Raw genomic sequence first — 26,136 nt, 5'->3', positions numbered from 1 at the left:
ATATCATTATTTTTTTAAAAAATATATTAATTTATATTGATAATATATTTCGTATTATAAAATATATATTATATTATATAATATATTTATTATATTATATTAAATTGATATATTAAGATACATATTATTTTTATGTTCTATGCTTTTTCATTCCCTGTTCTCCTCTTGATAGGGCTTACTTCACGATATTCTTAGTTTATGCCTTTTCTCGTACAGTGAAAATCGTTTCCATTATAATAGATGATTTATTGCCTCAGGAAATTTACAAACATTTTAGTTGCACGAAGGTAGAATTATTGATTTTAAAAAATGGATTAGATCAATTAGTTTGAATGGTTGAACCATCTAATGTTAATCAAATCGATTTTAATTTATTTAAAAATTTTATTTTTAATCAAACTATTAAAACTAATAAATTGTATTAAATATAAAATTAAGTTTGACTTGATCAATTTAAAAAATTAATTTTTGTTCAAGAATTTGTAATGAAAACTTAAACCCAAAACATTGTTTATTACATTTAAATATATATACCATCAAATTATATTTATTTTAATGTTAAATAAATAAAATTATTTAATTATTAATAAATTACGTAAAAAAATTTAAAAATTATTTTTTAACAACTAATCTATCTAATCACTAATCAACTAATCTAGTTATTGATTACTTCATACTGTTTCTTTTATTGAATTGATATTTGATTTGATTTTAAAAATATTGATAAAAAAAATTAGGAGTAGAAATTGAAAACTATATTTCCATCTAATCCTTATATTTTACAAACATTTTCATTTCAAATAAATCATTTCTCCAAAATTGGAAAAAATTAACTGCATGAATCCTCCTAAAAGCTGTTATTAGTAGTGGTACAGTTAGAATTTCTTACATGTACTCATTTTCTAACCAAAAACACAAATAAATTGTACCCTCCTACTTTCTTTTACAGAAAAAAGATGAGCATATTCCTGATTATATCTCTATATAAATTGTAACTTCTAACTCGAAAGAAGAACGGTACACTGAAAACAACAATGGCCATCTTCATCCTACACAATGAATCTTCTTCCTTTTGATTAGCCAATCGATGCTGAACCGATATATGAATTCTTGTATAAATGTTTAGTCCATTTCCAGTGTGATCGAATGTGGAAGTTGCACTGATTTCCTGTATGGGAATTTTGCAAGGCTCAGGGGTCTGGTATGTTACTTCTATTTCATGTATTCCAACACGCTTCGGGTGATGTCTTCAAGGAAGGAAGCAAAACCCGGAACACCAGTGAGGCCACTGCCATCGGCATCCTGTCCCTCAATAAGATAGTTCTCGAAAACTGTCGCATCATCCTGCCCTCCCCGGATAAATATGAGTTTGGAAGTGATGCTCCTGTCTTGCTTCATTTTGTTAATTGTTGTCCGCAACAAACCTGAGATGAAAGCATGTTATCTAAGCTAAGGTGGAGGAAAAGGAATTGAAGGGTCTGCTGTAGAAGAAGAAAAAACAATTCTAGTCGTAAAAGCATCGAGCAAAAATATCGGACTGCCACTGGTTATCAGTGCAGCACGACTCAATGGGTGGTGTGGATATGCTTGTTTACTCTGAAATAATTCATACAACTTATATTCTAAAACAATGCGACCAACTAATGCATATCTTTTATCTAAAAACCAAGCTTGGCTTTCTTAGTTACTTAGAACATTTTAGATTAAAAGACCACCAAATACCTGAAAAGACATTGCAAATAGATCCGATAGTCAGGGTGAACACCTTCTTCATGGAATCAAAGAAGAGGATTTTCTAGCGAAGCAAAAACTAAGCGAGGTAAATGCTGCAGTTGTGGGCATTGTAAGAATTCAACATCAATCTGAGAAGATACTGGATTTCCGTGCTTGAATTGGACAAGTTTAGCAGTGTCATTGTAATGAGCTGTAAGGATTACTAGCCAATCAGGAAGCAAGAGTCTGCCCTCCCGTACTCCTTGCTCCAGAGAGGCTAATATAACCTATATCAACAATACACGGATGTATATATCAACAGTTAGTGATAATGCTCAGCTTTAAGAAAAAAAAATAATCTCTCTTAATACTTCTTTGAACAACAAATTTATGATAGCGAAGTGGCAAATTCCAATCGGATCCATACACTGGCTTGACGCCGTTCTCGTCCTTGGTTGCGAAGGGCATCACTGAGACGCCCCATGGCGTGCCTGAAGCTGCTTGTGCGTCAGGGTCCGCTGGAAAGCGAGACACTGTGGCTCGAACCGCCATGATTCTAAGAGGGGTCTTTTCCTTTCGGTTTCTCGGGAAAAATGCGTACAGAATAACGAAGTTTTTATTTACGGCAGGACGTGGAGCCAACCAGTGGTAATATTGTAAAGGCCAAACGATGATATCCCACCCAAGGGATGCTGTAATGACAAGTTTTTCCACCCTTTAACTATGAAAACACCAAATACCTATTCATGGTTGGTTAAATTTAATAAAACCCAAACGGTGATAAGGGTAAAATTGTCATTTTCTCTATAATATTAAAAATAAACTAAAATAGAATCAACTGTTGCCCCCCTAAACTTTAAAAACTACAATTTTCCCTTGGCTTAAGTTTTAAAAAATCACAGTTTCATCATAGGGTTTCGTTTTGAAATCTCCGGTGACATCTTCGGCTCTATTGCCGACGGCCTCTCTCTCCCGAAGCATCATCTCCTTTCGGCGATCTCTTTCTTCCTATTTGGAAACCTGATCAACGTCGGAGAAGCCGTGGAAGACAAAGAATTTCGTCGGGGAAGACGAAGTTCAGTCGTCGTCTGGGAAGACGAGTCGTCTTCATTTGGGAAGACAATTTCTCTTCTCAGATGACGTCTCTCTGCGCTAGATGGGTTGAGGTGGAGTTGAGGGGGGCCGTTGGTGGAAGAGAAATCGTCGAGAGGGGGAGACGGCCGACGATGGCGCCGGAGAAAGTGAAAGGGTTCGGAAACTAAACCTTAGGAGGGGAAATGCAATTTTTTCAAACTTAGCTTAGGAAAAAAATGTTAGTTTTTAAACTTTTAGGAGGGAAAATGAGATTAAATTTTCAGGGGTTAGAGTTTCGTTAAATTTAACCGGTCATGGGTGAGTATTTGCTGTTTCCATAATTAAAGGATGAAAACTTGTCATTACAGCATACCTTGGGTGTGAAATAGTCGTTTGGCCTATTGTAAAATGTTAAAGAAATTTTATGTACAAAATTTTGTTTTTCTTAACGAATTTCAATCCTCTAATATTTACTATTTTTCAATTAAATAAGTATTTTTGAATTTATCAACATAACTTTTTACCTTTCATTCAAAACCAATACATGATTTATTCATATGTCACATTTACATTTGTTTAATTTTTTCATCTTTAAACACAATGAATCATGGTTGGTTGACTCCAAAAATTAACTAAATTTATAAAATATTTGAAAAAATATATGAACTTAAATCTTTATCACATTTATAAAACTTCGACGAGACTGATCATTGTATCTTAAATTTATCTATCCAACTATTATGACAAAATTCTTCATTATTAAAAAAAAAAAATCATAATTGATTAAGTTTTTAAATATAAGGTATGTGTTTATCCCTCATATTTCAAAATTGGAAGTTAAAGTTTATGTCAAACCTCTTGCAAGAAAAAAAAAATGTTTGAATTGACATTAACTATTAGGCCAAAAACTATTTTTACTCAAGTTTTAATTTAATTTTAAAATTATATTTACCACAGATAAAAAAACTTAAATATTCACTTATAAGTTAATTATTATTAAAATTTTTAGTTATAAATAAGAATAAAATCGTCATTTTATCATTAAACCCTAAACTCTTAAAAATTAATGGCGTTTTCCCTCCAAATTTTAAAAATTAACGTTTCATCTCTATTATCAACATTTGAAAGTTTAGATTTCACTCATAAGGTTTGTTTTCTTTCTCCTACCACCACCATTTTGATCTATGGATGATGCTTTTCACCAATTTTTCAAATCTGATCACAAAGGATGACTACCCACCAACATGAAGGACAATAAAACATTGTCTTTCGTTGTCTAAAAGATGCAACAATGAAAGATGAGCTTGTATCGTTTTTTGTCACATCATCCAAACGATGGAAGACAATTAGACCTGGCCACGGTTCATGAACCGCCAGTTTCGGTTCGGAACCGTCGGTTCACGGTTCGAAAACATAAGGACCCTAAACCGAAATCGTAACAGGACGGTTCGTCCACGGTTCGAAACCACCGGTTCCAGTTCATGGCCTCGGTTCGGAACTGACGGTTTCGGTTCGAAACCGATATTGAACAGTCAATTGTAATACATGATCTTGATTTAATTTTTAAATTATTAATTATAATAATTGAAAATTAAAAGAAAGGCTTGGACTTAATTATAATAAATAAAATTAATTATATAAATAAATTATATGATTAATTATAAAAGATAATAAATAAATAATAAATAAAATTAATTATAAAAATAAATTATATAATTAATTATGAGTTGTATAAAAAAAAATTGAAATTGAAATTAAGAAAGAATTTAATTTAATTTAAGAAAATTTGATTGAATTGAAAGATTGAGAGAGTATTAAGAGTTTAAAGAATGAGAATGAGAGTTTGAAAGATTGAGTGAGAGAGTAGAGAGATTGAAATTTGAGAGAATGAAATTGGAAGGGGTATATATAGGAAAAAACTTTTTTGAAAAAAATTAAAAATGGGGGGGTGAATTGAGATTCAGAGAAATTGCAGGGGATTGGTCCCCTGCAATTTTCCCTTCAAGCCAACGGTTCCCTGCGCAGGGAACCGTTGGCTTTTTTTTAAAAAAATCAAAACAAATTCAAAAAAAATTCAAATTTTTTCGGTTCAACACAGTAAACCGCCGGTTCACAAACCAGGTGTGAACCGGCAGTTTCACGGTTCCAATTTATATAAACTGGAACCGAACCGTAGAACCACAGTTTCGGTTCCTGTTCAGTCCGGTTCCGAGTCTGTCAGCTCCGGTTTCGGTTTTAGGCGGGTCGGTTTCGGTCCGGTTCACGGGCCAAACCGGCTCGTGGCCAGGTCTAAAGACAATGTTTCATTGCTTTTTGTCATTTCTTCATAATCTGGACAACGAAAAGTTATCCTTCATCAAAGAAGATCATTGATCAAATTTGAGAAGATCATCGATACCACTAGAGATGAAACCTAAAAATGGGGAAGGGGAAAAGTAAATTTTTTAAAGTTTAATTATGAGAAAAATTGTTATTTTTTTAAATTAATGGAGAGAAATAATATAAATTTTTAAGGTTTTAGAGTTTAAAAATAAAATAATAATTTTACCCTTACTTCTAATTAAAATTTTTAATAACAATTAATTTATAAGTAAGTGTTTGAATTTTTTATTAGTCGTAAATATACTTTTATGATTGGCATAAAACTTAAGTGAGAAATAGTCCTTTGGCCTAACTAATATTTCATACCACGTTTTTTGAAAGTAGCCAATTTACTTAGCAAAAAAGTTTGTTGGTAGACGTCTAAGCCCTATATAGGCCAAATTTTTAACATCATGTTATTTGATAATACTTATGGTTCTTTTAGACGTTTTTATAAATGATGGATATGGTAAACAGTAATTATGATAATTAGTGTAAATGAAGAAAACCAGAAAATATATTTACAAATATTTTATTATTTATTAAATGATAAAAAATTTTCTGGAAAAAAAATAACAAAAAGAAAAAGAGAGAGAAAAGAAAAAGACAATATTGGATATTCCGTGTGTCCAAACACTCCAACTACGGAAGCACACCACACTACATGCGCATGTTAGTAAACGTATGTTGAAACCCTAGCACGCCAAACCCTATATATAGCGTGTCTCCTTTTTTAAGTTTTGTGCTGCCGCTCCTCTTTCCTCACTCTGGACTTCTCCAGCGACAACACCCAACTTAATGGTAATCCTTTTTCAATTCCTTCGTTTTCTGTTTAGACTCAACAAAATCTTAGGCAAAAAATTTTTTATAAATCTGATCCTATTTAGTAGATTTGGTTGCCAGTAGCTACCGTTTACTCCATTGTGTTAGTTTTTTTTTTTTTTCATCAAATTTTTTTTTCTGAGTGACCACATGAATATTGCGAGACATTTCCTATTTTCTATTAAACGGAGAAAACGTCAAAATTATCTGATTTTTGTCTTAGATTGGTAGGTACTGTGAACTAGATTAACTCAGTATAATTCTTTACTTTTAGTTTCTTCCTGTCCTCAGATGATTTTGTGTAAGATATTTACTGTCTCCTATGTTTAGGATTTTTCTCAATTTGAACTTGTAAACTATTATTAATTTTTCCCCTAGAAAAATGTGAAAATCTGAAGTTGAATGGTTTGTTGTGCCTACAATTTCTGAATGGATTTCATTTAATTTCTTGAATCTTAGCATGTCCTTTTCCTTTTGTAATGGAGGACTTGTGTTTATTGTGGCAGGCGCCGAAGAAGGATAAGGCCCCACCTCCAGCCTCAAAGCCTGCGAAGTCTGGTGGAGGGAAGCAGAAGAAGAAGGTAAATTAATTGTTGGATTTTTATTCATTTAGTTCAGTTTGTGGTTGGCAGGGTAGTAGTCATGTTGATGAATATGTTATGCCAAATGAGTTTGGTTAAACAATTTATTTGTTTGATAAATTGCAGAAATGGAGCAAGGGAAAACAAAAGGAGAAGGTGAACAACACGGTTTTGTTTGACCAGGCAACATATGACAAGCTTCTTTCAGAGGTTCCCAAGTATAAGCTTGTTACTCCTTCTATCCTGTCTGACAGACTGAGGGTATGCACAGAGCTAATATAATTTTAGACATGATTTATTGTTTGTAGTCATTTCACTTATTAGATTTGCGACATTTTCACCGTAAATTTATATTATGCAACTCTGTTTGGATCTTTTTGGAATAATATTATTTGTTTTCTGTTAGCCTTTATTTTCTCAAATATCTAGCTTATCACATAAAGAAGGTTGTATATTGAATAACAGGAAGTAAAGTTACTTATATTGCTGATATTGGAAAATGTTGTATACATCTTAACATCATAACAGGAAGTAAAGTTACTTATATTGCTGATATTGGAAAATGTTGTATACATCTTGACATCATGTGTGTTAACTATTGGCTTTTTTAGATGCTATATTTTTGGTTAGTGCAATGGGTGGGAGAAAGAATGACTTAAGGGAAATGGTGTGAGTGGGGAATGGAATTAGTGGTGTGTAATTGAATTCCCATATTTGGTTGTTGTTCAACTATGTATTCACTGCAAAATGAGTGCATATTTCTAATTTGTATTGGTTTACCCTTTGTGTTCTATCAACTTGTTACCATGGTTTTGCTTATGGTTGAAACACATATCTACTGATGTCTCAGTTGTGTATGTCCAGAAATTAGCCCGCATGATTCATATGCAATCTGTAAATTTGGTTATTGGCTCATGGAAATTTCATTCTGGCTTTGATTACATGGGTCTAAAATTGGAGCTGTGCTCCACTGCTATATATAATAAATATGAGATGACTATTTCGTCTTTATAGAACTTTACTATCTTATTTTGTCTTTCATTTTCAATCTTATTTGATATCTAAGGATTAACCCCTGTATTCTATTTGATTTTATTTTATTTATTCTGTTGGTCAATTATATTTGGTACTAATCATTACTATTTTGCCCAATGATGGACAAATCAACACTATTGAGTGGTTGTGGCTCATTTTCATAGTCTTTACATGCCACCACTCTCTCTCTCTCTTTATGTGTGTGTGTGTTTGTTTTGTATGTTTGTTTTCCTCTTTGGTGGTGTGTAAAGGTTCTGAAGAGTGCACCAGCATTATACCATGTATGATGTATTCTAAGCTATGAGATCTGAGGGCAATTTCTCTTTCTATGATACACCATCTTTTTCCTGTTAAAAAGTTGCTCCTATGTTGTATAAAAAATTTGAAGGTGCAAAATAACCTCAAATTTCATTTAGTCCTTGCTCAATTCTATGTGTCCACTGGAGTTGCATATGCATTTTTGACCAATTGTAGTGTAATACAATTATCTCTTGATTGAATGCACATTCATTAAGAGTTGGCATGATTTTTCTTTCTATTGTTTTCTCCATCATCAGATCAATGGATCACTGGCACGCCGTGCTATCAAGGATTTGATGGCAAGAGGTTCTATCCGGATGATTTCTGCGCATACTAGCCAGCAGATTTACACTAGAGCTACCAATACGTAGAGGAAGAAACACCATATTTTTGCAATGTCAAGGTAGATAGGCTGTTTCCAATTTTCATGTTAAGAAACCTTAATTCCAAGTACTTTTGCCCCCCTCATTTTCGATCTCATGCTCTGTTATTGGCTTTTTTTTCTTTAACTGTTCCAATTTCTATAAAATACTATTAACTTTGGTGTCACAAACAGTATTTATTAGACACGCTTAGAATCTGACAATAAAATTTCAGAACATTAACTGTTTGAAAATTCTTTCAAATAATCAATATTATCAAGTAAATTTTAGAATTAAAAGTCAATTTTTGAAAAATCACCATAATTTGTACAGAATAGTTTTTCGTTGAAATCAATTGAATTTGATAGATTTTTCTTTCTTTATTTCTACCCCAATTTCATCACACAACTATTGTATTTCTACCAATAAGTAGTGCCTACTAAATTTGTCCGTCTGATGTTGACATAATTGGAAATTTCAGTGCTTATTATCGTCTATGCTTTAAACGCTTACTTTTAAAATGTACAGAAGATCGTATGTGTGAACCAACAAATACAGGTGGTTGTGTGGTTAATTGATGTGAAGCCGCATATGATTGCTAATTTCTGGTTGTTTGAAGCATTGCAGAATTAAGATTCTTGATGTTAATGAACTGCAAGTTACAAATGGAGGAGGAAAGCAGAAAAGTTTATGCAGAATTGAGTAAACATATACAACAACTTCCCTTACTAATTAAATGGATATTAATGTTTTCCTTAATCATCCAAATACGCGATGAGTCATGTATGTTTTAACTCAAGAAAAGGTAATTGCTATAAAATGAAAAACGAAACATGCCTTTTTCGCAGCCATTTTTTATAGCAAAATAAATAAAAATATATCAAATTTTATAATGCATATTTTATTTAAAAAAAAAGATAAAAATTTGGAAAATTAAGTAAAAAAACATAAAATTAAAAAAGTTAGTTTACCCCCTAAATTGAAAAATATCAGAAAAGCTCCGTAGATGAAAATTTTCCAAAATCCCTAGATGGGTGGTGAAAAATTACACACAAAAAAAAAAAAAAAAAACTTTACCCCGCAATCCCCCCTGCATTCTGAAAATCACAATCAGCCCCCCCATCACGCGATCTAGCATGTCTTGCATTGATCGAAAAATCGCAAAAGCACCCCCTCTCATAACTGCACAGTTTGAAAAATTGCAAAGACACCCCATCTCCATCTCTTCTCACCAACCCAAGCTACAAGTCACGTGTGATGATCGAATATCCTCTTTTTTTTTTTTCGAACTTGATTTTATCACCAATAAATTCTATATATATTTTAACACAAATCCTTAACCAATTTTCATCTAAAAACTCAAAAAATTCAAACTACTTATGTAAATTTCAAAACAAAAAATAACGAACCTTGAACGCCTAAAATCTACACCAATATACTTAATCGTCACCAAAAAATTGGAGAAAATGTCACAAGAAATTGCAGAAAAACTATTATATAGTGAAGGTTAAACCTAAATAAGGGTAGATTCAAACTGAGTTTATTCGAGTTTGAGCTTGAGCCTAAAAGTTTAACATTTTTAAGCTCAAGCTTTGGAATGTTTAGTCCGTTAAACTCATGAATTAAAAATTTGATACAAAATAACGTTATTCTGATCAATATGTATTAAAACGATATTGTTTTAATAATAAGCTAATTAAAAGCTCAAACTTATTTAAAGCGAGTTCAAACTCAATTTTATACAAATAGAACCGAACTTAAGTTCAACTCAACTTAGCTCAAATCTAGCCCTAAACACAAGGAGTGGAAATGTGATTTCTGAAATTTCGTCGGTCCTTTATGTAGGCATTTTCATCATTGTACAAACTATTGGTTAAACTAAGTTAATATTGATAAAGTCGGTTAATGACATTTTCATCCCAATGATGATTCTTTCTTGAATCAGACGGTTGTACCAAGGCAATGGGTTCCACTATAAAACCTTATCAAATCCTCTAGAATAGCCGGTCACCATTGCTCTGGGCATCACCTCATTTGCCGAAGTAAGCCATTTGAATTTCTTGTATATCTTTTGCTTCGTTTACAAATTGCTAGATTTTATGTTCTTGAAATTTTTGTAGTCGCCCAGTCTTGATTATGTCAATTTAGCGCACCAAATCTCGTAATGCTCTGATTTGTTGACATTGGATTGGATGTAAATTTTCGCCAAATATAATGTGATTCCAGTATTGTGAATTTGTATGATCTGGGAAATACCAACCATGCAATGGGAAGGGTGTTTTTTTTTTTTTGGGGATAATTTAGATAAATCCAATGGGCTAGGAACTGGGGTCGACCTGTGAAGGATTCATCTCATTATTTATTTATTTAATCGTTAGCTTTATCAATGAACCCATTGATAGATTGTAGGTTTCTGTAGATATGCGTCATACATGAGGAGAAAATGATTTCATTGCTTAGCTAGAATTATATATTCATGGCCATCAGAAATTGCATTCCATTCTGTTATAGGACAGCTGATGAGTGGGATATTATTTGTTGCTATTGAAGTCTGATTTAGTATGAGCTTTAAAGAACTAAACAATGTTGTATTTGAGCAAGCTGCAACATTCTTGTTTATTAGCCACCGATTTGCAGTTGACAAGTTAATGAAATGAGCCAGATATTTGAATTGGAAAAATGTCTGTCTCTTTCCCTTGTGCAGTTACAAAACCACAAGCTGCGGCAGTCAGCAAGTACATGAAATGAACCTGATATGTGATCTGGGGACATCCATTTTTCTTTCTTTTCCTTCTGTAGTTACAGAAACTACATTCTGTGAGTTTTGGGCTAAATTTATTATTTGATTAACTATTACGTTTGGAAGCTCGTTGTTCATTGTTCTACTTACAGGGACTATATAATTAGCTATCATGGCAACAAGGAATTTTGCAAGACATGTTTCTCGAAGATTCTCTAGTGGTGGCAAAGTTCTTAGTGAGGAGGAGAAAGCTGCAGAAAATATTTATATCAAGGTAACATACATAAACTCCTCAATGTAAACACTTAAGCTTTGCCACTTAACTCTTTGAGTGTGTGTGTGTGTGTGAAATGCACATTTATAGACGGCATTGCATTATTTGTCATTCTTATATATGAAAGTGATCACTTCCTGCCCCTTTTTAACTGGATGTCCTGTAAATAGTAAAAACACAAGTTCAAACTCAAATTTGCTTGAAATTCCTGCAACTTAGGGTCTTGGCATCAGTTTATCAAGATACTTGCAGCAATAAATTGTGGTCTTTCTTCCTATCAGAGAAAAATAAATAAAATTAATAAACATGTGCATTTATCTAGCTGTTTGTCATACTGAAATTCGAAGTAACTATTATAGGTTATTTAATTGGTGTTAGAATGATGACTTGCTCAAATTAACTGAATAATCCTTCATGGTAGATACCAGTACTGGTGTGCTGGAACCAGAAGACATGAAAGTTAACCAACAGTGTTATTATACTTGTGTTGTGAATTAGACATTTATAGTTGATGGTTTAAGAAAACATGCACGCACTTCTCATTATTTTTTTGTGAGTGACACGAATATGTAGTATGTTTTGAAATATTTGCTTGTATATATTGAGGTGATTCTTTTGGATATCTGTGATGTTGCAGAAAACTGAACAAGAGAAATTGGAGAAGCTGGCACAAAAGGTATCATCAAGTTATACATGTTATGGTATATTTTAAGGGCTCAATAAATTAAATGTCAAACTTCATAATGTTGTAGTGTTTGAGCGGTTCATAAAAGCTTTTGATTGACAAGCTTCATCAAGATTGATGGTGTGACTGCTTGAGCGCTCGCTTTTTGCAACATTAGTTCAGGATTATTATGGAGAAAAAAAACAATTTCATACAACCCTGATGCTCAAATAAGTGTATTGCCATGTGTATCGAGCTCATTCCTCTCTAGAGTAAGGAGTGTTTTTGTCTACATTCAACTCTTTAAAAATGCAGAGGATAGTTCCATAGATAGATGGGATTAGGCTTCAGTACGGAAAGTCTATTTGGTAAAACTATATAAAATTCTCTGTGCATAATCGTCCAGATCCTATTGTGATTGAGGTGTTTTTCCAGGCTCTCTCTCGCTGTAAGATAAATCTAGAAAACATTTTGGATTTTTGCCAAATAATATTTTATTATTGTTACTCAAGTAATTTTGTAGCTTCTTGTATAGTGTCACAGCCAAAACCTCTGCTTTACGAATCATAATTTCAGGGACCCAAGCCCGATGAGAAACCAACTGCTACCTCAGGGGCTGGAACTGATGCCAAACCAAGTAGTTCAGCCCCAGCAGCTGGAGCATCAACCGAGAAAGTATCAACAGATAAAGGCCAAAACTACGCAGTTGTAGCAGGTATCTTTGCTGGCCTTGGTGCTCTGGGATGGTATCTCAAATCAAGTTGGAAGAAGGTAGATGAAGTTAAGCACTGAGAATGATATGCATGTGATCGATATGGGAACAGTGGACAATAGCACCAATGACAATTTCATCTCACTGAATTCATGTAGTATTTGAATAAATCAAACTTCATCATGTAGGCCATTTTGTTTCTTATTCTCTACTATATTTCAACAGAAAATTGTTTTTTGTTTTCATAAGAAGAGAGTATTTTTCTAGTTCTGTTGCACGTAGTAGTTGCAACATAATTAATGTTATTGATTCCTTTTAATTGAAATAAATTATGGCCTTTAAACTAATGGATTACAAAAGGATTAAGATGATATAAATTATGACTCCAAAAACAGTTAATTAGAATACCTTAAAAGGATTATTACAAAAGGGCTATTTTTATTTTTGTCATTTATGCAATAAAATTGGATTGGTAAAATTTGTTTAACCCTTTCCATCTCAAATTTGAGTTTGTCACTGTAACCATAATAAATAGAGCCAGCCTGGGGACAAAAGCTACAATAGGCGGTGAGTTGGGGAATACCGGAATAAGGTCGTCAGCCACTACTTCATTTCCGAGTTGTGAATTCTCGGCAATAAGGTAGAAATGCAGGATGGAAAAAGAAGTGAAGTGGTGATATCAGGTCTGCGGTTTGCTTGGACCGATCATGTCTCCACTAATGCAGTTTTCGGGGCTAAATCGACTATTCCAAACAGCTCCAGTGTTTAATCTTGAAATATCGTAAAAGATTTAAGTCCATTGTTCTCTAGTTGGAATGCCACTTTTTTGCCACTCATATTATCAAAAAACTTTATTGCATGTGTGGATACAGAACTTGGTAATATCTTAAATTCCAGTGCATCGCTCCACCTTGCAGACAACCAATAATGCCAGAGTCGTTTATAGTCATACTGATGTCAGAAGTAAGTTCACCTGTTAAGTATCTCAAGTCCTAAGTAGTTGGCAGACATACTCTCAGTATACCATTGATATCTTCTTGTGTTATCATCGAGTATTGATGATACCTACCTCTCTTTTTTTAGTCTCTCTTTTATTCACCTAGAATTTTCATAGGAGTCGTCCAGATAGATTCCAATTAGTTTTCATACAAAACAAGCCTCCTAAAAATTCTTTTCTGGACCAAAATTTGGAAGTCTGAATTATACAAGGTTAGCGACGGTTTGTTGTGATGTGCTTTCTCTTTTCCTTTTGGCCAGTGGGTACCCATTACCAAACTCTGAGTCTAACCCCTCATTTTACACAGGACATGACATTTTGCTGAAATAACAAAAGAAATTATTCCTTATCTATGTGTCAAGGGTGTACTAATGAGGATCCTTACCTTGGAGAGATATTTATTGATTGCTTTTTATTCTTTACTTATATGTATGTGTGTGCGTGTGTGGTTCTGAGAAAGGTCATAAATTGTATTTTAGCTACCGCTGGACTGAGAAGCACGGTGATCATGTGTCTTAGGGTATGACATGTGTAAGCAAAATCTCCACAGGTGGCAGGTTCAAATGTTATGGTTGAAACAGTGAGTACCATGCCTTTCAAGTCACATGAATGTGAAGAGTGTTAGACTTTGGAGTCACTTTACCTAATCTTTACTTACCACCACTCTTGTCTGTATAATGGTGTTTGGAAACACACACAAAAATCTAAGGTGGTGTTTGGTTCGGTTTTTATTTTCTGTTTATCTGTTCTTTTTGTAAAATCCAAAATACTTATCTGGCACATTTTTATATTTATTTTGTTTTCAAATGATACAAAATATTGTTTTCACTTATTAGAGCTATGTTTTTTTCTTCTCTTTTTTCTTTTCCTCTAAACCTGTGGAAATATAGCTTTTGCCTTTATCTACAAGATTTGTCAAAATTTGATTTCAACTTTTGTTTTGTTTTATTCTTTTGTAATATAGGTGGCTATATAATTTGATTGTCATAATCATATTATATATTGAAGATATGTCTTTTTTATTATTTACAGAAAAAAGTTTTACCAAGATTGACTCTAAAGGTTGATAAAACTAGTAGAATATTAGAATTTTTAAAATAAAAATATAAGTTTAAACCTCTGTTATATTTATAAAACTTTGACTTATCTAATGTAGTAATTGTGAATCCGATTATTGTGCCTTGGGTTTACCCGTCTAACAAAAAGGGAGGAAGGGGGTTGTGGGGTGGAGGTTGGTGTCACTTCATTGATTTCAGGATCAATGTGTTGTTTCTAAGCTTAAATACACAAAATTATTTCTTTTATGGCTTCATCTTCTGTATCATATGCACTTGTTCACTATCTGTACTAGGTCAGTGCTTTGATTTCCTTGTCTTGAATCCTGGATTTCGTAATGGCTGCAATGATATGCATGATGTTGTTAACATCCTAATTCCATTTGTTGAAAGAATTTACTATACAGTGTTTTCTGGATTTTATTGGTTGGAACTTGAGATACTGATGGAAGCCATGCATAATGTTTTGCTCCCATTTTTTCATCGAATTTGATTTGGTATAGTGCCCCCATGTCACCGTTAGGTTGAATGCTGGTGCACTTGGAACTGTGATAGATGTATGAAGATGAGATCTTGCATGATGACATAAATAGAACAAAAGTGAGTATCTCGGTAAGAAAATCCTTAATTTTCTTATGTTGTAAATCTATATACTTGCCAAATGAAGTGCTTTGATTGAATGAAATTATGACAAATGTAATAATTCCTTCTGATTTCAGAATGTAAAGAAGATGTGATTCGCCGGACTTGATTTGGTTAAAAGAGTCTTCTTTTTTTCCTTTTTGTTTTTTTTGGAGTTGTGAAGGAAGAAAGATGATCTCAGAGCAGCAAAGTTGATTTCATTTCTTCTGTTCCCTGCTTATTTGCATACCCCTTTGGAAAGACAAATAGAACTAATAGCGTTTCTCCTTGAATTTTCCTGCCTGTTATGAGTCATCTTCAACTTGCTTTCTTCTTTTGTCTTCTTCAGCGTCATTGAAGTTTTCATTGTCCTCTTCCTCATCGACTTCTACATCCTCGGAATCCTCTTCTTCAAGTTCCAGAATATCATCATTTGGCTGAATAAACTGCAGCTTTAGACGCCCATCTTCTCTGCATGCATGCAAAAATTCTTTGCTTGGCATTCTTATCTCTTTAAGGACAAATCTGCCATCATGCCTGTAAGACTTGAAGCAGACCCAAGGCTTTCCGCACTTCCCTATACAAGAAATTGGAGGAGGAAATGATCCACCACATGTTCTTGACCTCCTGAAATCACCGCATAGATTCTGTGTTGGAGAATGCTTTGCAATACTTATGCTCTCCTGTTGCGTCTGCCAGTCTTTACTTATCTCACTCTTTAAGTCCTCAACATCATCTGAGCTTTCAGAACCAAGCCCCTCCGTGCATAGCTGCAAGCTTTCAGAATTCATTAATGGACAGCTGGTGTATTTGATGTTTGAGGTGTTAGCGAATAAGTTGAGTGATGAGGAGCTCTTGTTGTTCCCTTCGTAGAGATTGGGAGTCTTGTCACCATGTGGGTGTGGGTTTATATCAAGAAAAGACGAAGAAGATGACATGGGAGGGGGAGGAGATGAGGAGGAAGAAGGTGAAGAGGAACTTTCTTTAATATGAAGTTCACCAAACATGTCAATGAAGGTGGAATTGATAGGCTTGATTTGATTCCATGGAGAGATGGAATCAAGCAAAGATGGGTTTTGTGGTAAAGAGTTTTCAAAGATGTGTTGGCTGAGGCTATCACAAGCAGCCATAATATTTTGTTTATCCAGTATGTATTGTGTTAGTGTTGAATGAGAGTGGGGAGGGGAGGCTAAGTTATATTGTTGGGTGAGGAGATTAGACTGATGAAAGAAAGAAGCAGAAGCAACAGGAGATGGGCATGAGGGCATGAATGAGCTTTGAGGTGTTTGAATAAATCAAGAGGGAGGTGCTATAAATTGGGAGGTTGCTGTTTGTGATTTTTGACTTCTGTTTTTGAGTTGAATACAGAATTAGTGGTCATGAATGCAGCAGCCATGTTCCATTTCTAGAGGTTATGGTTTCCTTATATTTATCATCTTTTCAGCAGATTTGATCTCTCATTTATGGCTGGACTTAACCCTATTTTACAATATTCTCATTTACACCCTTGTTTTCTGTTTTTCATGTACACCTCTTGTTTGTTGATATTCTATTACTATCCTCTTATATATTTATTACTTAAATCAATCAAACTTGTAATATCATATGAGTAATGACGTGTACAATTTTTATCAATAATTTTGTGTACAAATAATGACACATTATCATATAATTAAATAGTTAAAAATTAAATAATATTTACTCATATAATAATATATTATTATTTATATATAAAATTATACACATAATTTATCATATCATAGTGTTAATCTAAAGTTATTATCAATTGAGGGACATTTATTTTTAAAATTAGAAAAAAAAATATAGTTTCATTTGTATCAATAGACATACTTTCTTGGGGATGTATTGTAAAAGTATTATTTGAATAATAATAATAGATTTTAATATAACAATAAAACTATGATACATACTTTCTTTTTATAATTTAATATAATAATAAAATAAATAAATAATTACATAATTTAATTATAAAATATTATCTCAATTTATATATAAAAGTTTGCTTTATTCTTTTTAAGTAGAAAGTGGATAATCTGACAGTTGAGAGAAGGGATAATGTGACATCAGTACCAAGCTGCAGTATTTTCTGCTTGAAAGGTTGATAATTGAGAAGGAGATTTTTGCTAGTTCCAATGAAAAGCTGCCAAGAGAAAGTTCTGTGGTGGTACCCAGAGATATTGATCTGATGGCCAAAACATTACAAACCTTTCTTTAAAAGTTCCTCAGATTCCCAGTTCATGAGATTCTATGATGCACTCACCCATATTTCTATAAACCAACTCTTTTAAGCAAATGGAATCACCTAATTTTAGCTTATTCACCTTATCACATTTCCAATCATCAGAATTTTCATTTCCCCTTTCTTCTTCCTCAAAGCATAGTTTTCATTCAACAATGACTTGCTAAGCTCCTGAGCTGTGGAGACATGATCATGTGAGTAGAATATCTGGAGGCGAAATGGGTTTGAGACAAAAGAGTCAAGCAAAAGCAAGTTATTATAAACACAATAAAATGATATGCATATATATTTTTTTAGTACATAGTTGATTACATAGATGATATATCATTATGTGATTGTGTGATTTTAAATAATAAAATGACACTTAATCACATAATTACATTGTTTGTATATTCAAAATTAGGTATAAATAATATTACTCTTACAAATGGTACTCAAAATTTTCATTGGCAATAGCATAGCACCAGCCATCCAGGTATATTCTCATGGACCCATTTTAACATGTCCACTCCTTTGTGGGCACAATGAATAAATAAACAAGATATTGTCGCAAACTATCACCACTTTCTCTCTATTTTCTTTCATGTTGTTATTCTTTTATCTCCTTTGTGGTCCCTACATATACATGTTCCAGTATATCACCACTTGCCCTCTGACTATCCTCACAATTTATAAAGAAATCAAAAATAAAATAAAATAAGATAAAACTATGTATACCCAATTTAGAATTTCTAATTGAATACTCAATTGATGTGTCATCATATGATTGAGTAATTTTAAATTAAAAGATAAAATAACACTTAATTATAATACCCACTTAAATATTGAAAATCGAATGCATATAACATTGCTTCAAAAAAAAAGTGGTGAAAAAATCAGCCAATGGAACTCCTGTGAATCAAAGTCTAAGGTTTTCATGAGTTGAAAGACAACCAAGTTAAGTTTACCATGTAACAAATCTCTAAAGCTATCATGCTATGAAAATAATTTTACCAGGGACAAAACATGAAACATCATAACGTATAATAGAATCAACCGTCTATGTTACCAGTATAATACTCCACCCTACCTAAAAGAAAAAGAAAGTTGATTCTCTAAAATTATAAGGCTTGTTAGATAGAAAACTACGGGAAATTAAAAATTCTAGTTACCAATGCCCATGAAGAAAAGGAGGAAAGATAATGGCCATGCAATAATGAAAATAGATACAAGAAACCACATCAGTGAAATTCCAACCTTTTAAGTAAATGGTAGACATAAAAAGCAGAGAATGTTAGTCATACCATGGAAGAATAGCATCAGTGAAATTAGAATAGGTTAAGCAACCACCCAGCACACTGAAAACATACAACATAATTCAGAAGCTTCCCCCTCACATGTTGCAAACCTTAAGAGTCACTTTGTCATAGGATTAGTTGGCTGATAACCGAAGTTGAGCCATTTCATCGCCAAGCTTCAATTCGCTCTGTCCTTGAATCTATACAACTCAGATTGCCGATGCCCTTGGTCTTCTCAGCAGTTCCTGTAATGTGGAGCACACTATGTTGCCTATTAAATATTCTAGGGCCTCCTTTGAGATTTGAATTACTTGACCGGCCAATCATGTACTTTCCAGTTTTTGCCTGAAGACCCGCCTTTTTACCAATGAATTCACACACACCGGTTTCACTAGTTAAAGTGTCAACTTGAACTGGAGTCAGATGACACTGCTCACTATTAGCAGTTGATTTTTCAACAGAGGTTATAGGACTGTGATCTTCTCCATCAATTATCTCGTTCTTCTGACCGAAGTCCGCAGAATCTTGCATGATAGGTTCCTCAGCAACAAAGGCTTGGTTAATTTTTTCGCCATTTCTTTCAGCAACTTGCACACAGGGTTCTGAGGGGCTCTGGCGTCCATTCTCGTCAAAAGGCTCCAAATGTGAAACTTGACTCTGATCTACTACAGAATCTCCTCTTTCCCGCAATGTTCTCAATATAAGTGTTTTAAGGAAGTTCATCACTTGAACAGCATACATCAATGCAATCAAGGGGTCTGCCATCTGCAATTGAAAAGCAAGCATAACAGACTATTATTTGACCAGAATTTGGCATCTGCCATATGCATTGCCATAGGAAAAAAAAAATGTAAAAATGGATTGAACAACTTCTCCTTCACTATATCGAAGCACCAGAGGTTCTGGCCAAAATTTATTAGTTACAACTCTGCATATTTGAACCAGAAATGATTGAATACAGCTTTATTATTACAAGTCTCTAACGTATAAAAACTCACCTGAGTCATGTTTGGTGCAAAAACCATTGCTATGTTGCGTGCATTCATCTTGTTTAGATGTTCTAGTTGGGCAACATCAGCCATCAGATTGATAGCCCAATCCAATAAAGCAGCTTCTGTTGGGGGTAGAACCCTCACAAGCTCAGTGCAGTCCTCTTCTGTCTGGCATCGCATTACCTGCTCAGCCAATAAGGAATCCAGAACCCCAATTGGCAGTTCTCTAAACCAGGCCTAAGATATAAAACATAAGCAAGTCAATATATCACATAAAATGCAATATGAGTGAAGTCCAATTTAGAAACAAGATAAATGTCCTGTAACTTCATTAGGGAATGCACTTGATTACACGAGAGGAAAAGGTAAATCAGGCTTCCATGCATCAAATCAATTATTTTCCCTTCAAACAAGAAATTGCCTAAAACAAGTTCTTGTCATGTGCACCTTAAGCTGATTTTTTTAGAATCAATAATGTCTAAACGGAATCAAGGGAAACCGCAATTCTGGTATATGAAAAACTTTAAATATAACAAGTCAAATTTTATATCTCAAATTATGCGTCTCTACTTGAGGTCAGTGGTCCTAATATATAAACAGTCAGCTGATAATATAAGTAACAAAGAAATGCTATATAGGGTGACACATTAGTTTAGATGAAAACTTTTAGATAAAATTTCGTAAGCATGGCCTTACTCATATAACAATAGCAATAAGAATGAAGTTCAAGGTTAGAGGTTGGAATTTAGTGACATCTTTTCATGCTCAAGCTACAATTGAGGATATGATATTTGCCACTTTTAGGGGTGGATATGAACTAAACTGAACCCAAACACCCTTTGACTTAAGTTCGATTCAAATAAAAAATAATCCGGCTTAAATTCATTAAGCTTTGTTGCATAAAAAATAGGAAGTTGAGATTGGGAGAATCAAGGAACCCAGTTAGATTTTCCTCTTTTCCGCAAGATGCATCCAAATTGTTAAATTCGCAAGGTTGTGTCAATTAAATTTTCATTAAGCTTTGTTGCATAAATGATAGTATTTAAGGCAGAATTTATGAAAATTATTCCTACTGACATCATACAGAAGTTTTTGAACCATGGATATCACAAGAATGTAATATGTTAGGCCTCCATCATAGGGGTGATTTAGAAAATTAATAATTATTTCTAAGTGATGTAGGAATAGATAACTATTAGCAAGATTGGGAGATAGGGGTAGGATTTAATAATTACCAACTAGATTTAGGATTACCAATTATGATTAGAAGTTCAATTAGAATTAGAAGATTTATGGAAGATGGCCACCTATTTAAACTAGGATGATTTAGATGAAAAGGGCAATGATGGTGTTGCTGGGCAGTATCAACCGAGGAGCTTGTTTGGTGAATGTGTAGCACCTTCCTCTGGATCAGGTGGAGCACTTGTAGAAATAAATATCAATTTGCTATAATTTTCAATATTACTCAATAAAATTTACATTCTCATTATTTCACAATCTCAATTATCTGTAATTCCAATTGTGAGTCCTATCATAATATCTACTTATACAACTATATGCAGCCATTGCGTTCCCTGATTAATTCTACGAGGCTAAAACATATCAAATATGCATGTATTAGATGCTGGTGATGCATTATATGATCTATCTGACACAACACAATGCTAACTATTTAGACTTTGCTTGCACTCCATAATATAAAAGAGTAAAAGGTTGTACCATGCAATCTATTTGGCACTAACAGACAATAATAGAAGTAATTATAGATCATAAAGAAATTTTATTGTCATTTATTTTCAAATCAAAGCTAAAATGCCAATGATGCTTTCAATCATAGAAGAAATTGATAAAGCATAAAAGTTTGTTTGTTGGCTCTGCTAAATATGCCACTCTTTAGCTGGAGAATTAATGACTAGTTGTGTAATTAAATGACTTTTAGATGTATCAATCCACATTAATCATTCAGCATTTTCTGGGAATTTTCCAGCACTTCATATTTAACATCACCATAAAGTCTAAGTGTAAAACATACATGAACATGGAAATGGAGAAAAGTAAGACTAGGGTTGAATTCAAACCAACCCAAGCCCTAACATAGGTTGGCTTGAGTTTGACTTGAATTCATTATGTTGAATTCAATAAGAATTCGAGCTGACCAAAGATATTGTTAGAAAGTCGTCAGCGAGATAAATAGTGTTATCGATGAGATGAATAGTATCACCAATAGGATGAATATTATCATAATCAGAATGAACAATATCACTAGAAGAAAATTTGAATTGAACTCGAACCAATTTACCGAACTAAAATTTTAACTTGAATTCAGTTCAAATTGAGTCAAATACCAATTTCAACCAAGCTAGCTCAATTTGAGTCCACCCCTAGGCAAGACCTCCAAGTGGCAAATGCATGGGTTAGATTTTTATGTGCAATCACTTCATGCAAAAATACTAGTTTAATGCAGTTGGTCCCACTTGATTACGAGCGGTACTTGGCTAGCTAACAGAGATGCAATGAACAGATTATCATCACAATGTAAAACGGACACTGGGTAAATTTTAATTTATTAACCTATTCAATCCATCATCAAATATTTGAACCATGAACAGTCAAAAAGCATGATGAATATAAGAGAAGAGTCAAAAGAGGCTATTGGATACCTTGATAAGTCCTGCCAAACAGTGCACATCAACAGCATCTGGTACCACTCCACTATTTAATTGGTCCCTCACATACTCCTCCTGACTATTTTCTGCATTTATTCTGAAAATCCCTTCTAACTGCATTAATGAATTCACAGGTTTAAAACTAAAGAAAGCGAAACAATAATAATAATAACAACAATAACAATAACACTATAAAAAATTTAACTGATAGCAATTTAAACAAGCCCCCACCATACTGGTAAGACAGCATGCAATAAGCACTTTAATGGACAAAATCTGTCCAATTACCATAATAAATGTGAGAACATATAGAGGAAAAGATAAAGAAAACAAGGTGAAATACCTCCAAGCCTCCTCGATTATACAGGTGTCTTTGCATTAGCAGCAATATTGTTGGCACACTGTTTCCTCTGGAGTCGTAAGATAACTGCATAGATTCCGTGGAAACTCCAAAAACAGTTGCACTGCATACGTGAAACAAAGGGCCTTCAATTTCCCCAACTATATCATGAATCATGACAAACAATGAGAATCCCATACAAGCTTTTATAGGAATATTTGCAATGGATTTTAAAAAAAACAGAGAGAGAGTCAACAGTCAAAGTTATACTATATCCACCAATATAAATGTAATAAATTTATATTATTTCAAACCAAAAAAAATTGCCATATGAGGCTCCCCGATCTACAGTGATGCTAATAAGCATTGCCATTCAACTTTATCTTTCTCATGCAGAATTAATCCTTTCCTGATTGCCACTCCAGCCTAATGTTTATCAAACTGAATTTGTCTATTATGTGGGATACGTCTGACTAGATGTAGATAAATTCCAAAGGCCTCAAAGGTAAGGCTCAATACTTTGCAGTAATTGCTTTCTGCACCTGGCGACAGCCATTCTGTCAGGAAATTGCCTACAACTCTAGAGAAGTGGCTCACCTTCAAATACCGAAACATTTATGCCCAAGCCCGTTAAGATGGAATCTAACCTTCTCTTTTTAATGTAAATGACAAGGGATGATAATACCCATATGCACCACCATAGAAGATAGAAAGATGTAGATTGCATGGTTCCACAATGTAACAAAATCATTCAATTACGATAAGTTGCAGATTATAAGGTTCAGTAATGTCACTTCAACCCAACATGGTCCAGCAAGATGATATCAATACCCAAGAAATCCAGAAACTATCCATAAAGCAGCTCCAAACTAATATTGCATGCAGAAACAAGCATGAAAAATCACCAGGCTTAGCATGTTGTTTTTTAATTGTCAGTTTCCCAAGATGAGACTGACATAGCCAACAAGGCCATTGCAAAGAAAGCTTGTGAGTGCAACATCAGTTGATCTGTTAACTACAACCATTCACTTGAGACAAGATTCACACAAGTTCTTTGAATAAAACAAGGTTAACTACAAGTTCAGTTATATTCTGAACTGACTGCCTCAAAAATCTGTAAATCAACTAACTACCTCTTTCTCCTATTGCGAAGATAAACAAACTCAAATTAGGGAAAAGGGGAAAACAAATTAAGCCATGAAACAACTAGGGAGAGTAAAGGCAACGCGAAATAATCCAGAAAAGAAATGAATTGTGGGTTAAGCCAAAAATCCTTCAAAAAAACAAAAATAATACTTAATAGATATCATCAAATAAGGACGAGTTCACTTACCAAAATAATAATAATAATAATAATAATAAGGGCCAGTTTTCCCATTTATTGGGCAATCTTGATAGAAGATTAATTAACATCCACAAATAACTGTGACGATTCTATAAAATGCAGAGAGCAATGCTGCATTAATTTAAAAAAAAAAAAAATCTCACGAATTAAATGTGAAAAATCGCAAATACAAAAATGAGACAATGTACCTAGCACTGGGAGGTCTCCTGGGAACTTCAGGCTCGAACTCAACAGGCAAGCCCAAGAAACCATGGAACCTGTCGAAGGTAACGTGAGCCACGTGTCGAACGTTTGTTGGATGGCTGATTTCCATAGCACAGAGATCTCTCCTCTCGGTCTTACAAGCAACCAAAGATTTTCTAAAAATGGTGACGAGCAGAGTAAGAACAGACAACTGATCGGACGGCTCTCTGTCCTTGCCGTCGTCGTCTTCAATTTCTACAACTTGCGTCACAACAGAATTGTTCCCATCAGCATTTCGAAGGAGGAGAGAGTGGGGTGCACATGATAAGCAGGGAGGCGGTGCGCAGGTAAAGAGAGAAGGAGAAGGGGAAGAAGAAGAAGAAGAAGAAGGAGAAGAAGTGGTTGAAGATGAAGGGAAATGAAGGACCTCCGTCATGACCAGGCAAAATGGAAAGAGACGTTCGCTTGAAATATAAAAATTAAAATCAAAATTAAAAAAAAAAAACTCTAAGATTTGTTGCAGAGATTTGGGATGGAGTTGGAATGTTGGATTGAAGACAAAAGCAGTGGGACGTGAGAATTATCAACTCCATTTTTTGTTTTTATAGAAAATCAGCGACAAGGATTTGGTCGAAGTTAAATTCTTAGTTTTATTACGAAAAAACAAATTCGTCTTCAGATAATTTGTATTTAGCCTGTTGGCTTGGCCGGAGAAAAGACAAAAGATTACCCGGGTAAATTTAAAATAATATTTTTAAAAAATCATAATTTTATTAAATAATATATATAATAACACAATAAAATCATATATATATATATATATATATATATATATATAATCATTTAATTATATAATAATAATATATTTTTTATTTATTTAATAAAAAGAGCCGCCGGCATATTTATTAGTGAAATAGTGGGCTCCAAAGATTAAGTAATTTGATTTTGAAATTTATCAATCTTTTTTAATTTATCGCGTGATTGGAAACCCCATCAGCTTCATCAAAGTTTTAAGTTTGGTGGCTCCTGAAAGTAGGACCAGTTGGAAACCCAAGAACATGGTTGATGATTCAAACTAATTATAAATAATAACTCAAATTAGAGGAAACTTGCTTATTTATTTGAGCGTGAAGATAAGATTGATTTACGTAAATTTGAACTCGGATTTCAGCCTAAGATTTAAAAATTTTTTGAATTCAAATTTAAGTTTGACCTGAATCACCTCCACCTATAATTGGTGTCACTTTAAAATTTCTACTAAAGAATAATACTATACATATATATTTTATATATATAATTTAGATATATTGAGAATATATCATCATATAATTAAATATTATTTTATTTTTAATTTAAAATTATCTATTTATATTATAATATATTATCTATATATCTAAATTATATATCAAAATATATACATGTAATTTTATTCTTCTATTAAATTCTTACCCCTTTCCCTGTTCCCTTGCGTTTGAAGAATCCAATGTGTTTACCTTTTGAGAGTGTCTTGGGCTTACATTCAAAAAAAAATATGGGGCTTATCTTTGAGAGTGCCTCGGGCTTACACTTAAAAACAATGCAATGGGCATACATTCAGAGAATGAATGACAGGATCTTATGTTTTGACAATGTTCTAGTTCTGAAGAAGTAGTCATTTGGGCCTAAAGTGGAGTTCCGAAGCTCCAAAGTTTTTAAGTTGACTAGTTATACCACCCAAAGAGCAGATCAAGAATTCTCACGTATAAATTAGATTTAAATCCAA

The 26,136-nt window shown here is 33.4% G+C and overlaps 4 protein-coding genes across 7 annotated transcripts; 2 read left to right on the top strand and 2 right to left on the bottom strand.

Moving 5' to 3' along the window:
* Nucleotides 1-5,821: 5,821 nt before the first annotated feature.
* LOC123225499 (40S ribosomal protein S25-like) lies at nucleotides 5,822-8,354 on the top strand. The gene is made up of 4 exons (XM_044649469.1): nucleotides 5,822-5,949; nucleotides 6,477-6,551; nucleotides 6,678-6,812; nucleotides 8,144-8,354. Exons 1-4 carry the CDS (start codon nucleotides 5,947-5,949, stop codon nucleotides 8,255-8,257), a joined length of 327 nt encoding a protein of 108 aa, XP_044505404.1. The 5' UTR covers nucleotides 5,822-5,946; the 3' UTR covers nucleotides 8,258-8,354.
* Nucleotides 8,355-10,133: 1,779 nt separating this feature from the next.
* On the top strand, nucleotides 10,134-12,915 carry LOC123225498 (uncharacterized protein At2g27730, mitochondrial-like). Of its 2 annotated transcripts, XM_044649468.1 has the most exons (5): nucleotides 10,144-10,290; nucleotides 10,953-11,065; nucleotides 11,141-11,262; nucleotides 11,900-11,938; nucleotides 12,503-12,915. In XM_044649468.1, exons 3-5 carry the CDS (start codon nucleotides 11,161-11,163, stop codon nucleotides 12,716-12,718), a joined length of 357 nt encoding a protein of 118 aa, XP_044505403.1. In that variant the 5' UTR covers nucleotides 10,144-10,290; nucleotides 10,953-11,065; nucleotides 11,141-11,160; the 3' UTR covers nucleotides 12,719-12,915. The 2 variants fall into 2 exon arrangements, with proteins under 2 accessions (XP_044505402.1, XP_044505403.1); XM_044649467.1 differs by lacking the exon at nucleotides 10,953-11,065 and having other exon boundaries at nucleotides 10,134-10,290.
* A 2,380-nt stretch (nucleotides 12,916-15,295) lies between these two features.
* LOC123225497 (protein FANTASTIC FOUR 3-like) lies at nucleotides 15,296-16,700 on the bottom strand. Its single transcript, XM_044649466.1, has one exon. It carries the CDS (start codon nucleotides 16,577-16,579, stop codon nucleotides 15,617-15,619), a length of 963 nt encoding a protein of 320 aa, XP_044505401.1. The 5' UTR covers nucleotides 16,580-16,700; the 3' UTR covers nucleotides 15,296-15,616.
* Nucleotides 16,701-17,368: 668 nt separating this feature from the next.
* Nucleotides 17,369-25,010, bottom strand: LOC123225496 (rho GTPase-activating protein 1-like). Of its 3 annotated transcripts, none has more exons than XR_006504140.1 (6): nucleotides 24,380-25,010; nucleotides 22,850-22,970; nucleotides 22,501-22,620; nucleotides 19,847-20,077; nucleotides 18,855-19,613; nucleotides 17,369-17,778 (listed from the first exon to the last, which is right to left on the bottom strand). XR_006504140.1 is itself a non-coding variant. In XM_044649465.1 (5 exons), the coding sequence occupies exons 1-5, from the start codon at nucleotides 24,808-24,810 to the stop codon at nucleotides 19,014-19,016; spliced, it is 1,503 nt and encodes a 500-aa protein (XP_044505400.1). In that variant the 5' UTR covers nucleotides 24,811-25,010; the 3' UTR covers nucleotides 18,741-19,013. The 3 variants fall into 3 exon arrangements, 1 of the variants encoding a protein (XP_044505400.1); XR_006504139.1 differs by lacking the exon at nucleotides 17,369-17,778 and adding an exon at nucleotides 17,968-18,186; XM_044649465.1 differs by lacking the exon at nucleotides 17,369-17,778 and having other exon boundaries at nucleotides 18,741-19,613.
* Nucleotides 25,011-26,136: the final 1,126 nt, after the last annotated feature.

This window comes from Mangifera indica, chromosome 9 (assembly GCF_011075055.1).
Source record: "Mangifera indica cultivar Alphonso chromosome 9, CATAS_Mindica_2.1, whole genome shotgun sequence".
NCBI classification, from domain to species: domain Eukaryota; kingdom Viridiplantae; phylum Streptophyta; class Magnoliopsida; order Sapindales; family Anacardiaceae; genus Mangifera; species Mangifera indica.
The sequence above is the reverse complement of the archived record's forward strand: the minus strand, read 5'-3'. Positions and strand labels throughout refer to the sequence as shown.

Coding starts and splice junctions, on each gene's coding strand:
- LOC123225499 (XM_044649469.1), top strand. Junction 6,552..6,677: donor GAGGGAAGCAGAAGAAGAAG/GTAAATTAATTG, acceptor GATAAATTGCAG/AAATGGAGCAAGGGAAAACA. Junction 6,813..8,143: donor TCCTGTCTGACAGACTGAGG/GTATGCACAGAG, acceptor CTCCATCATCAG/ATCAATGGATCACTGGCACG.
- LOC123225498 (XM_044649467.1), top strand. CDS start 11,161: ATGGCAACAAGGAATTTTGCAAGACATGTTTCTCGAAGATTCTCTAGT. Junction 11,263..11,899: donor CAGAAAATATTTATATCAAG/GTAACATACATA, acceptor GTGATGTTGCAG/AAAACTGAACAAGAGAAATT. Junction 11,939..12,502: donor TGGAGAAGCTGGCACAAAAG/GTATCATCAAGT, acceptor TCATAATTTCAG/GGACCCAAGCCCGATGAGAA.
- LOC123225497 (XM_044649466.1), bottom strand. CDS start 16,579: ATGCCCTCATGCCCATCTCCTGTTGCTTCTGCTTCTTTCTTTCATCAG.
- LOC123225496 (XM_044649465.1), bottom strand. CDS start 24,810: ATGACGGAGGTCCTTCATTTCCCTTCATCTTCAACCACTTCTTCTCCT. Junction 22,621..22,849: donor ATAATCGAGGAGGCTTGGAG/GTATTTCACCTT, acceptor TCATTAATGCAG/TTAGAAGGGATTTTCAGAAT. Junction 20,078..22,500: donor GTTTGGCAGGACTTATCAAG/GTATCCAATAGC, acceptor TTTATATCTTAG/GCCTGGTTTAGAGAACTGCC.